This window comes from Marmota flaviventris, chromosome 3, assembly GCF_047511675.1.
Source record: "Marmota flaviventris isolate mMarFla1 chromosome 3, mMarFla1.hap1, whole genome shotgun sequence".
In the NCBI taxonomy this organism is placed as follows: domain Eukaryota; kingdom Metazoa; phylum Chordata; class Mammalia; order Rodentia; family Sciuridae; genus Marmota; species Marmota flaviventris.
In genome coordinates, this window is record NC_092500.1 from 63,208,559 (window position 1) to 63,228,592 (window position 20,034).

The window sequence follows — 20,034 nt, forward strand, 5'->3', positions numbered from 1 at the left end:
AGAACAGCAGAGGGCCAAAGGGAGAAGTGAGAAAACCTTTCCAAAATAGCAAGAAAACAATGCTTCTGGAATTGGGGAGGAGGTCTCCTAAGCAGGAAAGAGGAGCAAATACTTCAACAACAACTAAATCGGTTGTTGCAACTTGATTGTTCCCCAAAATATTACCACAACAAAATTTTCACCCCTTTCCACTTTCCTCCAGACCTCAAAATTGGAATGTTTAATGGAAGGAGTGGGTAAGAGATTCAAATAATTAAGTAGAGACTGGTCCCTACAAGTGTATCAACAGTCCTGTGAGGTGATGCTTTGGGGGAAGCAGCATATGGACTGGGACCCCCAATTATTGTCTTTTATGGTGGTATCCTCCAAATATTCAGAGCAACACCCTGCATCCTCAGCAAAATGGGCAGCCTGAGATATTAAAGGGCTATATTTCAAGCAGTCTGATTTTAATAGTTTCCAGATTGGGGGATTTCCGAGAAAGGGGGCGCCCAGGGCCCAGGCATATACCCAGCAGCTTGTGTCTGCTTCTGATTAGCAGATGAAAACTGCTGGTTTTAGGGAAGGCGCTCTGGGGTGCAGCTCAGTCAACCAGCCCCACTAGGCTGTTACACACACACCCTCACCTTTGTGCTTGGGGTCTCACAGCCACCAGGGAGCACCCCACTCATGGCTAAACTCTAACCAGCTTCCTTGGGCCTCACCAAGCCCTAGGAGTGCTGCAGCTGCTTAGCATGACCCTGGTTACTCCCAGACCAACATGCCAACTCAACACCAGAAAGAGGGAGAGACTGACAAGAGAACTAGGAGGAGAGGAGAGCATAATGATTGAGAAGTAGAAAGTAAATCTAATTCTGATTATATTGGCTTTGTCATCTTCTTCCTCTCCTCTTTCCTTCCTCCTCCTCTCTTTCCTTTTTCCCTTCTTTCATTTCTCCTTCCAGCCCTTCCTCCTTCTCCTCTTTCTCTCTCCATTTTGTTCTCTCTCTCAATGCAATCCCCAATGCTTGTCCTGCTCCCTGAGGCCTGCCTGGTCTTCCTCCTAGCCGAACATCCCCCCGTCAGCCTTCTTTTCCTAGTCATCCCTGAAAACACCAAAGCACCAATGCAGCTGGGCAAGAATCCAGCCTGGGCCCTCACCCAGCACCCAACTTTCATCTTCACCTATCTCTCCTCTACGATCTCATGTACTCATAAATTATTACAATTAATTACAGCCAGGGAAAGCCATTCATGCTGTGTCCCCCCCCCCCCCATATAGCCACCAGGAAACTTGTAGGCTGGGGCAGGCACCAGCCAGGCCTCTGCCTCAGCAGCTTCCACTGCTCCCCTGGAACCCCCACCCCCACCCTGCCCTGCCCCAGAGAAGCCACTGGCATTTGCCCCTCCAAGGTAGCCAGCCTCCCCTAGAGGATCTGAGCACTTGCCTCCTTCACAACATTAGCCTGGTAGCCACAGGGAGAAGAAATAACGAGAACTGGATGCAGTTGGGTTTCTGGTTTTTAAAGCAACTTGGATATATTAACACAGAGCTGTTCTACCATAACAAACAGAAGCACATTACAGGACCGACGCTGGGGACAGACGCTGAGGGTGAGAGGAAACGCTGCTATATACACGCTTGAGGCGCCGGCCTGCGCCGCCCGACCCAGCCTGCGCGTCCTGGCCCCTCAGCTCCTGGGTTGGGAATCATTGTTGTGTGTGTGTATGTATGTGTGTGTGTCTTTTTTTTTTTTTTTTTTTTGTACAAAATCTGCACACAGAATGCCCCAGGCCTGGGAAGGGATCGCCCAGATCAAATATGATACAGGAAAAAATAGAAATATAGCAATTCAAGTACTGGCTTCTCTGAAGAAAGGAGGAAAAAAATCACATTTGTGTGTGTCATTTATTTCTGTTGCGCTGGGGGGAAGAGAATTCAGTTTCTCTTCTGCCTCTTTATCGCTGGGTAGAACTAACTCTAAAACACCAATTTCTCAACACTTAACCCTCCCAAATCGCGAGTTTTCCTTTTTCCCTTTTTTCCTTTTTTAAGCTGATTGGCTTTTCTCTATCTTGCTCCTTCCTTTTCTTTTCGTGCTTTCTTTCTCCCGCCTGGGTTGGGGTATTTTTGTGGGGTTTCTGTTTTTCCCTTGGCTGTGCTGAGGCAGCAGGCTGGGGCAGGGTTTAGGATTGCTCCTTGTCGGTTTTCTCTTTATTCATCTTTTTCATCTTCATCCTCCGGTTCTGAAACCAGATTTTGACCTGCCGCTCAGTGAGATTGAGAACCCGGGCCACCTCGTACCGACGGTCCCTGGTTAAATACATATTGAAGAGAAACTCCTTCTCCAGTTCCAGCGTCTGGTACTTGGTGTAGGGGCAGCGCTTCTTCCTCGTGGAACGGGCGTGGATCCAGTTGGCCACGGGGTTGCCTGGAGGGCCAAACACAGGCAGGGGTCAGTGGAGCCCCTTTCCAGCCCAGGACCTCTGCCACCCCAACCCCAGGCTTAGCCAGGCTCCCCAAATCCAATAATTGAACCTGAATTTGGACACGTTTTGCCTTAGGAATTTACCTCCTTCCTCCTTTTGCATTTTGCCCCCTCCCATCTCCCCTCCCTCTTTAGTTTCCAGCACCTAAAACTGTAGGAAATCCGAGGCTATCAAAGCCCCTACAGTCTGGTCCTCAGCTTCAAGAGTAGTAATTCGAGAATATCCTCATAAAAAGTCCAAATTCCCAACCGTTTCATAGGCCCATAAACGCTTCTCTCTCTTGTTTTTTATTTTTATAGCAAGGTCTCTCTCCTCCCCACCTCCCTCCTCCTCTGCCCCCTCCCATCCTCCCAGCCCACGACCAAGTCCTGAAATTTCAGCACTTCTGCTTCCTGACCCTGAGAGTCCCTAAACCCCTCACCACTCTCTCCAGTGCCTGTCTCCCGCTCAGAGTTCAACCCTGCTGAGGCGAATTCTCAGGACGATGCTGAGATGGGGAAAGTCTTTCTCCTCTCTCCAGAGAGCTGCTGGACTTGGGGACAGACTCCCCTATAGCTTGGCCTCCAGTGTCCCCCTCTTGCCAGCCCCAGGACAGGCTATGCAGGAGCCAAGCCTCCAATTTCAGGTTTATGGGAGTAGCTAAGGGCAGGGAGGGAAGCCTTCAGAGGGGTATAATTAGGCCCTGGCCCCTTATGGGGATAGAGAAAAAGATTTCCTGCAGCCCCCTCCTGGGACTCCCCCAGACACTTCCTCACACCCAGGGGACTGCACCCCCTCTCCTGCTGTTTCTCCTTATTTCCCCTTTCTCTGGCCCTGCAGTTCCCACCTGCCCCCCCACCTATCCCAGCCAGACCTCTTTTGCAATACTCTGAAGGTTCCTATCTCCTTGATAGGAGCCTAAGAGTGTGAGAGTGTGTGTGTGTGTGTGTGTGTGTGTGTGTGTGTGAGAGAGAGAGAGAGAGAGAGAGAGAGAGAGAGAGAGAAATTCTCTAATCTGGGGAGATGCCTTCCCCATTTCACATCCCTGACACCCATTCTCTACCCTTTCTCCTGTAAACCCTCACAAGAGGGTTCTCAAGTTTAAGGAGACTCAGACCCTACTTCTCTCCCCAGTTCCCTCTGGAAGTCTTGATCTCTCCAAGATTCCAGGCTGCAAAATCCCCGAAGACCCCTCAACCAATGTTCTTGGGGGAGGGCAATGGACCTTCTGTTTTTATGAATCCATAGTGGGGTGAGAATTCCCATGCTGACTGGAAGGCAAGGGTGATTTTTCTCCCAGGGGTATTTCCTCTCTACCCCTAGTGTTCTCCTCACCTCTCCCCTGTCCCATCTCAAACCATAAAATGACTCTCGCCCCCCAGTCCAGCCCCTGGCCCTGTCTGCATTTCTTGGAAAGTGGCGATTGAGCCAAAAAGCCTGGGCAGGGAGAGGGCAGGGGTCGCTTTCATCAAGTCAGCCTCTGGGAGAGGAGTCCCCCTTCGACCCTTTCCCATCCTGGCTCCCTGGGCCCCCTTCTCAGACCTTCCTTTCCCTGAAAGCTCCCCAAGGTAATTCGCTTTTATTGAGTCCTCGCCCCCTCGCCCTCGCCCCTCTCCCGCGCTCCCTGGATCGCTCGGAGGGGCTGTAATTCGGCTCCCCCCGCCTGTCCTCCCCTCCCCTCCCGCGCCGGTTGTAAAGGAAAATTGCTCCCAACTTACTGGGGTCCAGGTCGGCCTTCTCCTCTTTGTGCTTGCTGCCGGCGAGTGCGTCCGCCTCGGGCGAGGGCAGTGTCTGCGGGGCGCGGTCGCGCAGCTCCCCGGGCGAACCGTACATGTAGTCCGGGTAGCTGCGGCCGTCTCCCGGGCCGCAGTCGGCGCGGCGCCCGGGGTAGGCGTCCGGCTTGAGGGCGTAGTGACGGCCCCCGGCCGGGAAGCTGGGGAAGGAGACGGCGCCGGACAGCGGCTCGAGCCAAGTCCGCATGTAGCGCGTGTCGGCGCCGAGGTGGGGCTGGGGGCCGTACGGGTGATATACCACGGACGACTGCGAGGGCACGGGCGCCCACGACGTGCTGAACACTGCCGGCTTGGGCGCGAAGCTACAGGACGGAAAATCGCTACAGTCCGGCACCAAACCGCTGGGTCTGGCGGCGGCGGGGTGAGCCCCTGTGGCCGGAAACCTGGACGCTAGGAGGTCTTCATTGTCGTGAGAGATGAGCGAGTCCACGTAATAGTTACTGATGGGCCCCGTCGCCGACATCGTAACAGGGTTTTACATACATAAGATTATTGTATGAACTGTATATGTACTTTTTATCTGCTCACAGAACAATCAAGGCAGGTAATTATTTTTCCAGCCTTTTCCCGGCAGCTCATTGGTTCCCCAGCCCCCACGTGATCGTATTTACCCAAAAATACGGCGCGGATCAATGCGCAGGGGCTTTTTTTTCCCTTGCTTTCCCCCCCTCCCACCCCCTCTCTCTGCTGATCCCCGCGACCTGCGTTTTCCTGGGGGTCCGCAGCTCTGGACTCCAGGCGCCGGCCCCCCCCCGCAGGATCGCTGATAATCAGAGAACCCCCCCTTGCCCATGTCCGCTCATAAACAGATGGCTCTCTCCAACCATGAGGATTTTTTAATGGGGTGAAAATACCAATCCCCGGAGCAAGGGTTCCCGGACCCCCAGGGTTGAGCTGGGCGCAGGAGCCCCATAGGGGCGTGGAGGCCGGTGGAGGTAGGTGGAGGAACTATTTCTTGACGTAATCTGTCTCTGTCGGCCCCGACGCTCCCGCAGTCTCTGAGCAAGCCTAGATCAGCGATTGTCAGTTCGGAACGTGGCTTTTAAAAATGCGTTTTTAAATAGTGTGTATGTATGTATTTCTTTCAGGAGCAGCAGCAGTGAGGGAGGGAGGGTGGGAGGGGACTGGAGAAGCTGGGTTGGAGGGAGGGAAGGAGGGAAAGGGGAGCATCCTTCTGCCACTAGCCAACTCAGCCCCCAAATCTAGGGTAGGGGAAGCTTAGGGAAGATGATCTGCGGGTGGGAGGGGAAGAACTTCGGAATCTCATACACCTTTATCATCAGCCTTGGAAGTCTTCGCTTTGGCACAGATATACAAGCGCCTTTATTTTAAATTTATTGTCTGTATCTATTTATGTTTCTTTGCCAGCTTGAAGAAGTGGAGGAGAGATCTACACAACTTAAGTGGGGCATCCCCATCCCGTCTGCCTGCTCACACTCTTTTGCCCCCAACTTCATCTATGCATCACCCTACCCCCCCAAAAGAAGTCACTCACTGGTTCTGTCTGCAGAGAGCCAGGGTGAGAACGGGCAAGGCGAGAGAGCGACCTCGGTCGTGGGCAAGTAGCTTGTTTTTACGTCCTTCAATAAAAATTTTATGAGGATCATTTGATTGTTCATAAATGTGTCTTTCATTAAATAAAATTGTAGGCTGTTTTTGGAATGGGAAAAAAGCAACGGAGGGGTGGGAGAAAGCAATTTCTTTGGGGTCGGATGTAGGAAATCTGGAGGGGGCAGTGCGATTGTAGGTGAATATCAGAGAACTTGGATTAACCCCCCAATAGTTGGTTGCTACCCTCCTTAAATTTTGGGTTCACTGCACAGCCCTAGGCGGTGGCTTAGTAAGGGGGAGGGCATTAGGCAATCAGAAAACCCTCAGTGTGTGTGCAAGAGGGGGTAGGGAGATTGGGGGCAGGAGAAGGACAGGTGATTGTCCCTAGAGGTGGTGCACCTAGGCAGGGCAGAGTGAATTTGAAGGAAGGGTGCAATTTCAGGGTCAGAGGGAAGAGTCTCAGTGTGCTCAAGGGGAAATAGGCAGGAGCTGGGGCTGAGATGCTGGCTCTGAAGGCAGCAGGGAAGGAGGCTTCCCAGATCCATCCATGCTTGCCCTGCTTTCCCTCTTCTATCCCCAGGAGGGGACCAAATGCCAGGGGTGGGGGTGAGTGCTGGATTTCTCATGTATCTGGATTGCTCTATCTCCTCTGGGGTGATAGAAGGGCTGGAGAGTGTATTAGGTGTATTTGGTGGCGTGGAAAGTTGGGGGGAGGGCACAGCTGCAGCTCCCAGCTCGGACCCCAGCTCCATAGGTCCCCTCCCCAGTCCCTGCTCCTCCCCCTCTTCAGTTCTTTCCATTTCGGTCTACCGGGGCTGGGATTTCAATGCACAGAGGACATGAGGGAAATAATCTGACTGGGGAGAGGCAACGGGGGTCTGCAGCCTTGTCCCCCTCAGCTCCTACTGTCTTCTCCCTCCATCTGGATTGGCTGGGAAACCTAAATTACAACAAGACAGAAAATCTCTTTGGCCTTGATGGAGTCGGGTTAGCTGTCAATCAAAAATCTTCCTCACTAGTTCAAGGAAAAGACGGAAGGTTCCAGTCCTTCTGCGGAGGCTTTCTCCAAATCCCCAGTGCAGTCAGCACCTCCCCCAGCCCTTGGTGACTGGGGACCGGCCTGGCTCTTGGGCGGCTGCTGGCAGCGATAAGCAGAGACATTTAGCCTTCAGCGGGGCCCCGGGCCAGACTGCGACCAAGAGGACACCAGGGGACAGAGCCTGAGAGAGACTGAGACCCAGACAGCCTAAAACAGACCAACTGAAACAAGGCGCCAGGCCCAAGAAAGGAAAGAAGGAAACAGAGGATTGGGATAAAAAGAAAAGAGGTGGGGGAGAAGAAAGGAAGGAAAGTAAGCTGAAAAGAGAGGAGGGAAAGGAAGGCATACAGATAGCTAGCCCAAAGAAGGGCAGTGATAAGCAGGCAGGCAGGCAGGCAGGACGGGGCAGGGCGAGAGCTGACGGAGCAGCCGTGGCATTGTGCAGTCCGCTTGCTTGCCGGGCCTTTGCAGTGGGACCGACTCCGGGCGCAGCAGCCACTTCTGTCTGGACACAAAGGAGGAAGAGGCCTCTTCTCCTGCCCCTCCTGGGGGACCAGCTCGGGTGGGTACACTAAGCCTCCGGAATACAGAATCCCATATTGGCCCAGGCAGCCTCCCAGGCGACTGGAGGCTGAGCCATGCTCTGGTCAAGGAGCGAAGAAACAGAAGGAGAAAGAGCTTTCACGCCTGCTCCTCCATTGCGTTTTCGCCAGGCAACAGGGCCTCTCTGCCCCAACCCCAGCTTTCCTGCAGGAAAGAGTCTTTAAAGATCCTCTCCTATGGACTTCTGCTCTTTGGGAGAGCCCCTCAACTGGACATCGTGGCTATAAAGAGACGCCCCCTTCTTTCCTATCCCCTTTGAACACAGCCTTCTTTTCAACTCTTGAGCTGCCTGAGCACTGGCCTGCCTACCCTGCGGAGTCTGCAGCAGTCAGGCGTCAGGATCACCATCCAGGGATCTTTGCTGCCCATTAAATCCCCCAGGAAACCAAGGGGGATTGTTGCCTTGCCTTTGCTTTTGGGAGCAGGAACTCCAACCCTCCCCACTAAGTCACAGGCACAGCTGTGGATCAGGAAGCAGGCCTTGCCCACAGCGCCCTCCTGGCCAATGTCCCATTTTCCCAATGCCTCTCAGAGAGAGGCAGCCATGGGGAGGCCTTGGAGAGCCTGGGAGTCTTGAAGTCCAGTAGGCCCAAGTAAGACAGGTTCCACAACTACATTGTGAGTTGCAACCCCTTTTTGCCACAGTTGGAGACAGGATGGCAGGTCAGGGCTTTCAAGCAGGCTTTTAGACTTCCCCTAAACCCAGGCTTATAGGTGTGGGGGGCACAAGGATATGGGGGCACCAAGAAGGACGGGGTTATCTTACTGGGGTTCAGTTACTCCTGCTGAATCTTCCACCATATTTCAAGGCTCCCTCTCACCCACACCACTCCCTTCAATTTTCCTTAGCACTGCTGGGACAATTTGAGAGACTTGGGGGCAGCTGAGAGTCCCTGTTGGTGTGTGCAGAGGGGACCCAGTTCTAGCTAGCAGTTCTGTGAATTCACTTAGATTGCTTAACATTCTTCTCCCCCCCACACACACAAAGATTTCACTGGGCACAGGAGAGTTCTTTAAGGGGGAGGGGCACGCTCACTCTATCACCTCAAACCTGGGCAGCTGAGACCACAATCAAGCTAGCACCGTGGGAAGGACAGACAGACAGGTTAGAGTCATCCCCTCCCCCCTGTCCCGCGTCTCCCTTTCAGTGATTTAAATTCCCTCCGGTTCAATCCACACCGTCAAGTTCGGATTAAATTTAAAACAGGCTTTTCCCTATGCCCCCAGTGGGCCATCCCAGCCGCGGCAGGCAGGGAGCCCGCTCACCGCTCCTTAGTACCGGCCCTGCGCGGCGAAGGCCTTGCTCCATTTGCTTTCATTTTCCTTCTGCCCCTGAAATGGGCTCATTTCACCTCTCAGCTGTCCTCTCCCCTCCCCGCCCCCTCCCGGGTTCCCTTCTATTTTTCCCCCCTTCTTTTCTGATCCCTCTTTGTTGGGAAAAACACACCCACACACAACTCCTCCTAGCTAAGGCCTGCCTGCGCTGGAAGCAGAAACTGAGTCCTCTTCGCCTGCCGCGAGGAGACCCGCGTCCTGCCCCCACCCCAGGTGGGTATCTCGGATCCCTGCACACCCGGAGTCAGGCCCCCAAGCCCAGCAGGAGTGAAATCCCCAGGGCCTGTGAACGTGGCCCTCTCAACGCCACGGCCTGCCGCCCGGCCTGCATTCCCGCTGACGCCCCCGCCCTGCCGCTCCGCAGCAAACGGGGCTATTTCCGGCTCCCCCAACACGTTCTGGTTTTCCAGCCTGGGGAGTGGCTGGAGGGGGAGCCGCCCCAGAGCTAGGGCTGCCCTCTGCCTGGTGCCCCAGTGGCCCTGAGCGCGTTGTTACCTGATCTTTTGTGTGATGTATGTGTCGCAAAGAAATTTGCAGTGACTTTGGAGCCCAGACTGAGGAAGCCGAGGTAGCGAAAGGAGAGACAATACCGGCCCGAAGTACAATTAAGGGGCTAGAGCCTCTGGTCTCTCCCCCGCCCTCCCTGCCCGACTGGGAGCTGTCTTAGCCTCAAACCTCAGGGCGACTCAACGAACCTGGAGCCAGAAACTCAGCCCATGGCGGGGAGAGCAAGAAGACTCCGCATCAAGAAACCAGGGGAAAGCTCCCTTCCAAGTTGGGGGCGCCGTAACCCGCCCTGCTGAGTTGCAGAGAATCCAATGAATGAAAGTGCGCATTCCGACGACTAATTTTCCCGAATTGTCTCAGCCTTTAGAAGGAGAGTCTAGGGTTTGCGACTTCTCAGACAGTCAGACAAGCCGCATCTCCCGAGATGGACAGACTCACAACATGAGTGTGAGCCTGAAATAATATACAGGTTCAACATTCCCCGAGGCCTCCTTGCCAGGCCTGGCGGGCGCCGATCTCCCTACCTTCTCTCCCGCCAAGGCCTCAGGCAAGAGACCCAGAAGACTCGGTCCCTCTGGCTTGGTCCAATCCCGCCTCGGGAAGCGCCTTCGTTACCTGCTCCTCGGCTCCCCATGGCCACAGATGCAGGACAGCAGCCTCCCGCCGCCGGGGGAGGAAAGCCCCGGCCACCGCAGCCGTCGCCACCCGCCCTCCTTCCCTCCCTCCCTCCATCTCGCCCTCCCTCCCTCTCTCCCTCCCTCACGCGCTGCCGCTCGCGGGGCCCTCCCGCGGGCAACCTGCTCTGGACCAAATCCAGGTATCTCCGAAAGAGAAAAAAGAAAGGACTTCTTCTATGAAAATGGGGGGGAAAAAAGGAAGACCTTTAACTGCATTTATTTTTTCTGCTCTGACCATTGGTCGGCCTCCGTTTAGATGTCCAGGACACAGCCCAGAAGCCGCAGAAGTGTGCCGGGCCTGCTGCCTCGCCCACACTGACCGCCGCGCCCCCAGCGCTGCACGCAGCACACCCTCTGGGCCGCCGCCCCCGGCAGCCCAAACACGCAACAGACCTCAAGGTCCTTCCTACAGACTCAACATCCGGTTGCTGGCCTCGCCGCTGACCACAGCCCTAGAGCCCACTTTGCTCCGTCTGCGGCCAAAGTCCACACACGATCCACCTTGTTGGTGCTCTAGCACCCTGCCCGGACACCCCTCCTAGTCCAGTCACAAGCTGAGCTACACTTGGGCTGCGGCGCTGCCCAGGACTTCAAACCTCATCCCCTGAGTGGGACCCACACAAAGCCCTAGAAAAGCTGGCGTTCCCACCCGTAGCCCCAGCCTCCGGTTTCTGCCTCCCCCTTCACCTGTTCCCAAGAAGAGCTTCCTTCATCTCCAAGCGAGCACGGAGGCAAGGCCGATGGCAGGGGCGAGGTCTCAGGGAGGCCACAGAGATCAGTCAGGCTGTGCCGGAGCCCCCGCAGCCGGCGAGATATCTGAGAGACCAAGGCTCTCCTTGGCGAGCTCTTGCCTTTTCCGCCTTCTCCCGCAAGTCTCAAACACTCACATGCGGAGAGTTGAGCTCTATAAATCCTGCTCCTCTTTCTCATATCATAATTAAAAAAAACCAGTAGGGGAGGTTTTAACTTTTATTGCGATTTCTAGAGTTGGGCTGAGGAGCATATATTAAGTTTACGCTTATGCGCTCTCTGCGGGGAGGGTCCTTTAAGAAATAAAAATCCATCTTAATATCCGCAGACGAGAGAGATAATTTTTCCCTCCTCTTCACGCTGTTCCTTCTGAAGACTCCCTTCCAGCGAAGCGAATAAATAATTACCATCGCCTTAGCCATGATCCACTGTCCCAGGGCCCTGAGGTGGACTCTGATTACCAGACTGGCCCTCACCTTGGCCCTATGAGACCTTGCTCCATTTCTTGGGATCCAGGGAGGAGGACCCATTGACCCCTGGCTCTGTGATCACCCCATATAAGCCCACTAGCTTTGAAATGGAAATGGGAGCAAAGGGACCCAAATCACAGAAGTCGTTCATTGGTGAATTTCGGCCCATCAGGGGACACTATCTCCAAGTCAAGCGTTTTTGAGCACCCTGCTCCAGCCTGGGACTCCCCTTACCCCAATCGGCTGTGTGCTTGGGTCAGACTAAAGACTCAAAGGCTGCCAGAGGGTCCCAAACCAGGGGAGTCCCTTGCTTGCCTCCCACCAGCTGGCCTGTCTCTCTGGAAACCTCCCCATTTCCCTGGGAGCCATAGAGATTTGAGTACATCCCTCCAAGGGAAGAATTTTTTTCTCTCACAAAGGGATAGAAGATAGACTGACGATTCAGTTGGGGGGGAAGGAAAGGCTCTATTTCCATTTTCTCCAGTTTCCTTGAGGTTCAAAATAAATCTCTTTGTGTAAGAGAGAAGAAAAAACTGAATGAGTATGTGTATAAATAAATACAGGGGATTTGGGAGAGCCTAAAGGAGACAGAGAGATAGAAACAGAGACCTACATGCATGCAAGGGTGCATATATCTGCCCCTCCTCAGCAAAATGACTGGAAGAATATAGAACTCTATGTACATATTTTGTTACAGAGACATGATTTTGTCCCCTATTTGAAAGTTTATGTTTTAATAATCATTATTATTCCAAAGTAAGAGAACTAGCAATCCAAACTCTTTTTGGCTTCCCTTATCCAGTATCTCTGAGAACCGGGGTGTATCTCCCCATTCTCTCTGACCCCTCCCCCATTTTTTTCAAAGGCAAGGAAACCTCTTTTGAGACCCTTCTTTCTAGCAACCAGGGCCAAAACTGAGGAACCCATTTCAAAAGGAGTGGAGGAAGCTTTACAAAGTTTCTCATTACTCAGATTTCCCCCTACCCCATTCTCCTCCCCTCCTCCCACTGGCATCAGCCAACAACCTTCCCAACAACATGGTAACGGTGGGCGCTGGCAGCTTGTGCTCACCCAGACATTTCCATGGAATGCAAAGATAGGTAACTGCCTGACAGCCACAGACTCACAGATACACAGACCAAGGCCTATGGGCAGAGACTTCTAGACAGACCAGAGCCAGGTTTTTGCCCTGATATTTCCCAGTAGGGTGTTTGTGAGGGTTTCTTCTACTTGGACTTGGTAGCTTTTCTAACCTGCCAACACCCCACAAATGTTCTTCCCTTGGAGATGGAGCTATAGAAGGGGAAGAGGAGGCAGCTGGGCTGTCGTTCATAGTTCCCCAACTCTTAGAACCTCCAGGCACCTCGCTTTTCTAATGAGAAGCTCCAGCCCCAGCCAACTAGAGGCATTTTCTCTTTTGGAAGTGGTTGGTTCCAGAAACCCTTCCTCTTTCCCCTAATGATTCTGCCCCACCCTGCTGTCCAACTGAGCTGGCCCGCCAGGCCAAACTCAAAACTCCTGAATTTCCTTGGAATTGGCTGGACCTTCTTTGTCTGTCTCCATCAGCTGGGCCCAGGAGACAATAGCTGCAGGAAAAACTCCTTTCCCTCAGTCACAGGGATTAGGACAGACTGGGGAGGGGAGAGTATAAAGCAGGGTTCTCTGGACTTGTCCTGCGGTCCCATTCACAGCTTGCACCCACTTTGCCCTATCTGGGAGGGGGCTGTGGGGCAGTCTCACTGGGGAGAGAATGGGCAGGAGAGATGGGTTGGGGCCCTCGACGAAAACCGACTGATGTAACTCAGGCAGTTTCTTGTTGCCGAGTTCAAAACTCAATCCCAACAACATGAAACTACCTAAGCCACAGATCAGCTGAGCAAGCAGGGCGGGAGATTCAGCTTTGCATCTATCCGGAGGAGAAGGGAAGGGGGTTGGGGAAGGAAGAAATTCAGCCCCGTCCCCCTTTCCGCCCCCACAACCTCCCTAAGGACTAGAGAGAAGATTTTGTGTGGCTGGGTGGGTAGGGAGTCTGCCTTCATCAGTTTCTGGTCTAAGCAATCACTAAGGGAAACTCTGGTGAAATGGGACCGCTAGCCGCCAAATCCCTGCCCCACCCCCAGCACCGCAGTGGAGCTATTTCCCTGCATCTGGCCCTGGCCCTGAGGGAAGCTGGATCCTCCTTCCACTCTTGAGCTGGGTCCTCTGTCTTGTCCATCTGGCTCTCCTGTACTCTCCTACACTCTGTGATCCTTTCCCTCTTTCAGCTCAGTTTAGGCTTCCTGGTGAACATGAATCGTACCACAGCGCCTGTGCTCTGAAGCCACTTCCAATCAGACCACTTGCCTGGCAAAGCCCTACAGGCAGAGAGTGTAAGGACCAAGAGCCTGGGCAAGGCTCACACCCACACCAGCAAAAAGCAGGAAAACCTAAGCTTCAAGCTCCAACCTACTCTACCTCTCCCTCCTCCCCCCAACAGACGACCAGACTGAGAGACACCTAGACCAGTGCGTGAACCTCGAGGCGACTCTAAGTGCCCACAAAGATAAAGAAGCCAAAACCACCAATTTACCCCTTTAACCACCGAACCCCATAGCAATGGGCCGGGGAGGGGACGAGAGGGAGCTCAAGGCTGCTGCCCTCCGCTGCCAGTGCCCACCAGGCAAGCCTGGGCTCTTAGCAAGCACAGATGCCTGAAACACCTTCTTCCCGGCTTGCCCACTGCACGCCAAGCACCTGGGGACACTGCTAGTCCCCACTCCGCCGCCAAGAGAAGAACAAGAAACCGCTTCTCTTACCTTGTCGCTGCTTCCTCCTCCTGCTGCTGCCGGCGCTTCTGTTAGCTGCTGTCGATGTGTCTGTGTGTGGGGGGGGGCTGAGCTCCTCGTGCCCCTCGGCGGTTAAGTTTATTCCTCTCTTTGGATGGGTAGGGGGCTCTTGGGGTGCCCCCCAGCAGTGGTGGGGTGCGCCCAGCCCAGCACCCCAGGCAATCAGATCCGTCTGCTCCTCAAGATTGCAGTTTGCTCTCTGCCTCTTTCCCTCCTCCAGTCACCTTTAAATGCATCTTTTACTGCAGCACCACATTATATTTGCAGATCATAAAATCCACCTCTCGCGCGCACCAAGACCGTCCTGACATTACTGTTTTATGACCTTGACTTATTGTGGTCACCTGGATAATATTTAAATCAACGTTATGGTCTCTCACTTACATTAAACCCGCCAAGAGACGTTCTAGAAAGGCTCTAGGAGATGAGTCAAACACAAAACACACACATCCACACACACAGCTTCTTTGGGGGAGGGGGGGTGTCGCTAAAAAATACTAAAAACAAAAAACCACCCATTTGAAGCTTATGATTCCGGAAATTTATTAGGATTTTTTTCTCCATTAAGGAAGCTACATGCAAAAGATACAACATACAGAATATCTTTAAATAACACAACTCCCAGACAGGGACAGGGCAATTTTTTTTTGGGGGGGGGGGTCATTCTGCCTTTGCTTTGCTATGTTCTATTTTTAATTTTTTTTGTTCCTCTGCATGGAATTTCTGAGATGTTAGTGGATAGGGGACGTGGGGTGCTGGGAGGGGTGGGAGAAAAGCAGAAAGCAGTACAAATACAAGACTTCAAGCAGATTCTTAGAGCGATTGGGAGGTAAAGACACAGAGAGGGTTTGGTGGAGACGCTGGGTGCTACGACAGACACACAAACACTAGCCGAACTTTCCAAAACGTCTATTATTCTAAGGAGGAAATGCAGCAAGGAAGAAGCGATTCTGACTGACTGTGCTCTGCGAGATTACAGACCCTCTCTGTTTGATTATTTTTCTTTTCTTTGCCTACAATTGGGTGGATTCGATCTTAATTTTGCACAGAGAACAGAATGCTGTGTGTGAGTGTGTGAGTGGGTGAGTGAGGGGCTGACACACACACCAGTCACACTCCCACCCCCATCTATGAGGGCATACACCACACCCCACACCCAAGCACCCCATTTCTCATGCTTTAGGTAGAAGCATCCTCGCAGCACGAACCATAGGTCCCTTGGAAGGAGAGTCTGAGGTCTTTGCCTTTTTTGCAGGCGCGTTGCATTTATACTCAGGGAGGAAAAAAAAAATATCACCAGGCACAAAGGGAGGAGGGGCGGGGAAAGGAAGGAGGAGGGAGGGGGAGGGGAGACCGCGCACTCAGGTGAAATTAAAATTGGAGGTCAGTTCCCGGATCCGATTCTCTCGGTTCATTTTCTTGAGTTTCATTCTGCGATTTTGAAACCAGATTTTGACTTGTCTGTCTGTAAGGTTAATGGTCTTGCTAATCTCCAGGCGGCGCTCTCGCGTCAAATACATATTGAACAGAAATTCTTTCTCCAATTCCAGCGTCTGGTGTTTAGTATAGGGGCACCTCTTCTTCCTTCCGCTCTTTGCTGTCAGCCAATTTCCTGTGGTGTTTTCTGCCTTTATCTCCTCTGTTAAAAATAACATTATTTACATAAGTATCCCTCGAAGATGCAAATCCTCCCAGCAGGGCTGCAGCCTTTGCCAGCCTGCTGTTGGGGCGATTGAGGGAGCAGAGGGGAGCTGCTCTCACCCCACAGGCCTAGCCAGTGGGATCCTTTTGGGGACAAGACTTTTAGAATTTCTTTGGGTCTAGACTTACAGGGAAAAAAGGGTGCAGGTTCTTGCCTTTCAAACATTCATTTAATCTAAATTACCCAAGTCCACATTAATCTATCAGATCCTGAGTATTCTCACTTTTCTCAGCTTGCTGGCCCTGGTGGGTTCCTTTAAGCCTCTCCAGGGCCTCCCTCAACTCTGTTCTTCTCCAGCTCTGGAAAATTCCAACCAGACTGAATAGTATTTTCCAGGCCCCAGACCCAAGTGCAGAGTCCACCCCAGAGCCCAGAGTCAATTTCCAAAGAGCTTTGGCCTTTCAACTCAGTGGAAGGACTTTGTCCCAGTCTCTGCAGCCAGAGGCCACTGCATTGTCCCTGCACCAGGCTCCCAGCTCTAACTCCCACCTGAGTTGCCATAGAGTGACTGTGCTCTATTAGATCTCCCTGTTGCCATCTCTTCCTCTCCAGGCCATTTCCCCTAGTGTGTGTAGCTGAAGCAGGGAAGCTTGTTGGAATAGTGAAGGTCAGGGGCAACAACTTTGTGGCAGGCCTAGGGGTCCTCAGACATATTCCCTGGCCAGAGGACCTAAAGTCAAGGAAGAGAGGAATCCCGAGATATTTTAGCCTACTAAAAATTTCCTGCCCAATCTGGGTGTAGATGGGTACATATGCTTGCAAATATACATGTATACCTGCAGAGATACACACTTGCATATTCATATGTACACACAGGAATGTACACATGTCCACTTATATGGGGAGATACTGTAGTGTAGTGTGTATTTCCTATTATCTTATTAACAGCTTCTCTCCCTGGCACACATTCTTTCTGAAATGGACCAGCCTTGCTCTTCAAGCAGCAGAAGGGAACTTGGCCATTTATTAAGGGAAAAATGTAGTCCAAAGACCTAAGAGGAGGCACCCAGCAAATAAGTCTGCTATGGTTCTGTGCTCTCTCTCCTCCTTATGCCAAAGGAAGCTGCCAGCTTCCAGGATCTTATCTTGATTGGGAGTGGGAAGGGAGTAACTAAGGGAACCAGAAAATACCAGAAAGATGCACACTGGAAACTGCAGTATAAAAATCTCAATGTCTTTTGATTATTCTCCATCCTTTGCACCTGCTCATCCTGCCAAATTGTGTACAGGCTCTTCGCATATAACCCTGTCTTGTTTATTTTTCTTATTGGTGTTGGGTTTTGGGGGGAGGAGAGAAATTATAAATGGGGAAGTTTAGCCACAACCTGTCTTTGCCTCTGGCCTGATGGAGACACCAAAAAGGGAGGGAGACAAGAAGAGCACAGGCAGAGTACAGGCTAAGGGGATTAGTTGGAATAGGAGGGTTTAGTTTGTGGTGTGGACAGTAGGAGAGAAAGAGGAGCCTATGGGAATGGGTGCAATTTGAGTTGGGAGATGGATTTGTTAACCTTGACTTTGCTTTTGGCAGGGCTAGGACAAACTTTTTCTACCATAAATCTGTGTCCCAATCAAGCTCAGTGTCTGTGGAGAGTGTATAAAATTAGACCTTCACAATGCATATGTACCACAAGGAAGGTTTCATGTGTGTAGCTGCCTCACTCTCCCTCTTATCCTCACAAACACACCAGTGGTCATCTTCTGGCCAGGATCTCTGTGGACTCATTTGCCAAGGCCACCTTTGTAAAGCTGACCAAAGAGAGTGAGGTTCTACCCATTCCTGAAAAAAGAGTGCAGATACCTATGTGAGCGGGCATGAGTGAGTGTGTGAGGAACATGTCAGGGGGGTGTGTGAGTGTGACACAAGTCACCGTCAGGCATGCGTGTGTGCGTCGCTTCCATATACAAAGCACCACAAGATCCAGCCCCCCCCCCAGTCTGCTCCACTCTCAATATTTCATCTACCTTTACACCCAATGAGCCTTCTTATATACTGCTGCCAGTAGCTAGTGTCATAGGGAGCAGGTTTATTCCTCCCCGTTGGGCCTTTTCCGATGCTTTTTGCTCCAACTTTTCAGGGAAAGTCATTACCCTCAGCCTCCCTCCCCTGCTTATGTGTTTCCTCCACATTCTTTCCCCAGGTGTCAGAGAAAGATCCTAAAGGTCCCCAGTTCCTAGAGCAGAAATGAATCTTGAACCCTGAGCTTGAACTCTAGCTAGGCTTTCTCTCTCTAACCAAAGTCACAATGAAATCCAACCAAAGCCACACTCCCTTTCAGGAGAAAACCGCTTGCCACGCACACAGAATTTTCCAACCACTCATTTGTAAGCTGCTTTTGAAAAACCAATGGGGAAAATGTAATTTGGCTAGGAAAAAAAACAAAAACAAAAAAAAGGAAAAGAAAAAAATTTAAAGGAGGAAACCAACAACAACAACCAAAAAGAAAAACTTAAAACATTCCAAATGCCCTGTTTCAACGCCATCTCCTAGCCAAGCATCTGGAGGAGAGGGAGAGATGTGGCGGGCAGCCCTTCACCTCCACCTCTTCCGGCCTCAGCGCTCCAGTCTAAGGCCCCGGGGCCAGACAAGCCAAAAACCCAAGAAGCCCAAACCCTATGTACATATCAAACCCACAAACAACAAAACGCGTTTCGCAGGAAACAATTTTCAACTGGGAAAACGCAGTAAAGAGAAATCCCTCATCTCAAAAGCCTTCCCACTTCCTGGCCTATGATCGCCATTTTAAGCTTTTTGTGAGCTTTTGACCTAAGTGGGGCACAATCAGCCCCCCACCCCCAGGACACCAGTGTTGAGAAAGCAAACCAAAACCAGCACGCGCCCAGGAGCCATCATCCGTACTGGGCAGCACAGGGCGCCTGCAGGCTGCCTGTGGTGCGCACCGCCCCGCCTTAGCACCCACGGCCCGGGCTGGCCCGGCACCTCCACATCGCCGCTTACCTTCCCCAGCTAATGACGCGCTACCAGCCTGGCGCCCTGCAGACATCAGTCGCAAACCGTGGTGGCCTTCCCAGGACCTCCGGTTTTCGAGGCCTCAGCCCAACCCTCCCCCCTGCCCCTCTCCTGGTCACGAAGACCAAGTGCCAGAGCGTCCCAGCCCGGCCCGCGGCCCAGGCGGCCTTACCTTTCGCTTCGTTATCCGAGGTATCTGGGCTGGAGTCCGCAGTCTTGGCCCGCTCCTTTTCGCTCTCCGAGGGGCTGCTTTTGGGGCCCGCCAGGCTCTGCTCGGTCTTGATCTCATTGGGGCTAGGGGTCTGGCTGTCGGACTTGGGGGTCTCAGGGAAACTCACTTTGCCCCCGAGCTGAGGCGATTCCAGATGTTCGGCGCGCGGGTTAAGACTGGCCCGCTGCTCGAAAGGGGCTTCGAAGTCGTTGGCCCCGGCGCAGTGGGGCGTCTTGTCCAGCCCCGAGTAGCTCGGGCTGGCGCGGTAGTAGCTGGGGACGGGCACCTCGTGTTCCCCGAGGCAGGACTCCGGCAGGGGGTGGGAGTAGAGAGCTGCCTCGGGGCCACTTTTCGCCCGCTTCTCTGCGCTGTACATACAGCAGACATTCTCCTCCTTGACACTAGGTGGGTAGGAGCAAGAGGACAGCGGCCTGCCAACAGGTTGTTCCAGGCGGTAGGCGGCTTTGGGGTCGCCCCAGGAGTCCAGCTGCGAGAGGTAGGACGGGTAGGTGTTGAGGGCGAGGTTGGGACTGCCGCCCTCGTCCCTTTTGGAGAGCGAGGGCGCGAGCCCGCAGCCTCTCATCACCCCGCAGTTGAAGTCACTCCCAGATTGCATATACATGCCTGCGCTCCGGTTATAGCGCTCTCCTCCGCCCGGCGCAGCCAAGGGCTCCGCGTACGAGTTCGGAGTTACATTGCGAGGGCATGTCATTTTCAGAGAGAGGGGTTTTTAAGGAGCAATACTACAGCGGAGGAGCTGACATCTTTTTTTCCCCCATCCGGGAAGGGGGGGCGGTTGGAGGGGCGGGAGGAAAAAGAAGGGGAGGGGGGGAAATATCAGCTCCATAATTATCCGCGCATTCGGTCCTCACCATGTGACGGCTAGACCAATGGGATTTGAAAATGGCCTTGATGATTCAGACGGCCGTGACGTCAGCGGGGTCAAGTTGTCGGCAGGCGGAGCGCTCAGCATGGAGTAACAGCGCCACCTAGCAGCTGCCTCGGGGTAGGGGCACTGGAGCCTTCCCCGCGAACAAAGGAAGCGCCCCCCAGGCGGCAGGGGCGGTGGGGGGGGGGGGGGTGGAGGGAGATGGGGGCGTTCTGGGTAGAGTGGGGTTTGTTTACCCTGGAACCAGCCGGTAACTCCTGGGGAGA

The 20,034-nt window shown here is 53.1% G+C and overlaps 2 protein-coding genes across 2 annotated transcripts; both read right to left on the reverse strand.

Annotated features, from left to right (window-relative positions):
* Window positions 1-1,559: 1,559 nt before the first annotated feature.
* Hoxc9 (homeobox C9) lies at window positions 1,560-4,735 on the reverse strand. The gene is made up of 2 exons (XM_027949999.2): window positions 4,167-4,735; window positions 1,560-2,411 (listed from the first exon to the last, which is right to left on the reverse strand). The coding sequence occupies exons 1-2, from the start codon at window positions 4,702-4,704 to the stop codon at window positions 2,167-2,169; spliced, it is 783 nt and encodes a 260-aa protein (XP_027805800.1). The 5' UTR covers window positions 4,705-4,735; the 3' UTR covers window positions 1,560-2,166.
* A 10,569-nt stretch (window positions 4,736-15,304) lies between these two features.
* Window positions 15,305-19,591, reverse strand: Hoxc10 (homeobox C10). Its single transcript, XM_027949998.2, has 2 exons — window positions 18,841-19,591; window positions 15,305-15,637 (listed from the first exon to the last, which is right to left on the reverse strand). The coding sequence occupies exons 1-2, from the start codon at window positions 19,589-19,591 to the stop codon at window positions 15,360-15,362; spliced, it is 1,029 nt and encodes a 342-aa protein (XP_027805799.1). The 3' UTR covers window positions 15,305-15,359.
* Window positions 19,592-20,034: the final 443 nt, after the last annotated feature.

What these genes read in the sequence shown, in the direction of transcription:
- Hoxc10 (XM_027949998.2), bottom strand. Translation starts at nt 19,591, where the DNA reads ATGACATGCCCTCGCAATGTAACTCCGAACTCGTACGCGGAGCCCTTG. An exon ending in CTCGGATAACGAAGCGAAAG is followed by an intron (nt 15,638 to 18,840) that starts GTAAGGCCGCCT and finishes TATTTTTAACAG; the next exon opens with AGGAGATAAAGGCAGAAAAC.
- Hoxc9 (XM_027949999.2), bottom strand. Translation starts at nt 4,704, where the DNA reads ATGTCGGCGACGGGGCCCATCAGTAACTATTACGTGGACTCGCTCATC. An exon ending in GAAGGCCGACCTGGACCCCA is followed by an intron (nt 2,412 to 4,166) that starts GTAAGTTGGGAG and finishes TTGGCCCTCCAG; the next exon opens with GCAACCCCGTGGCCAACTGG.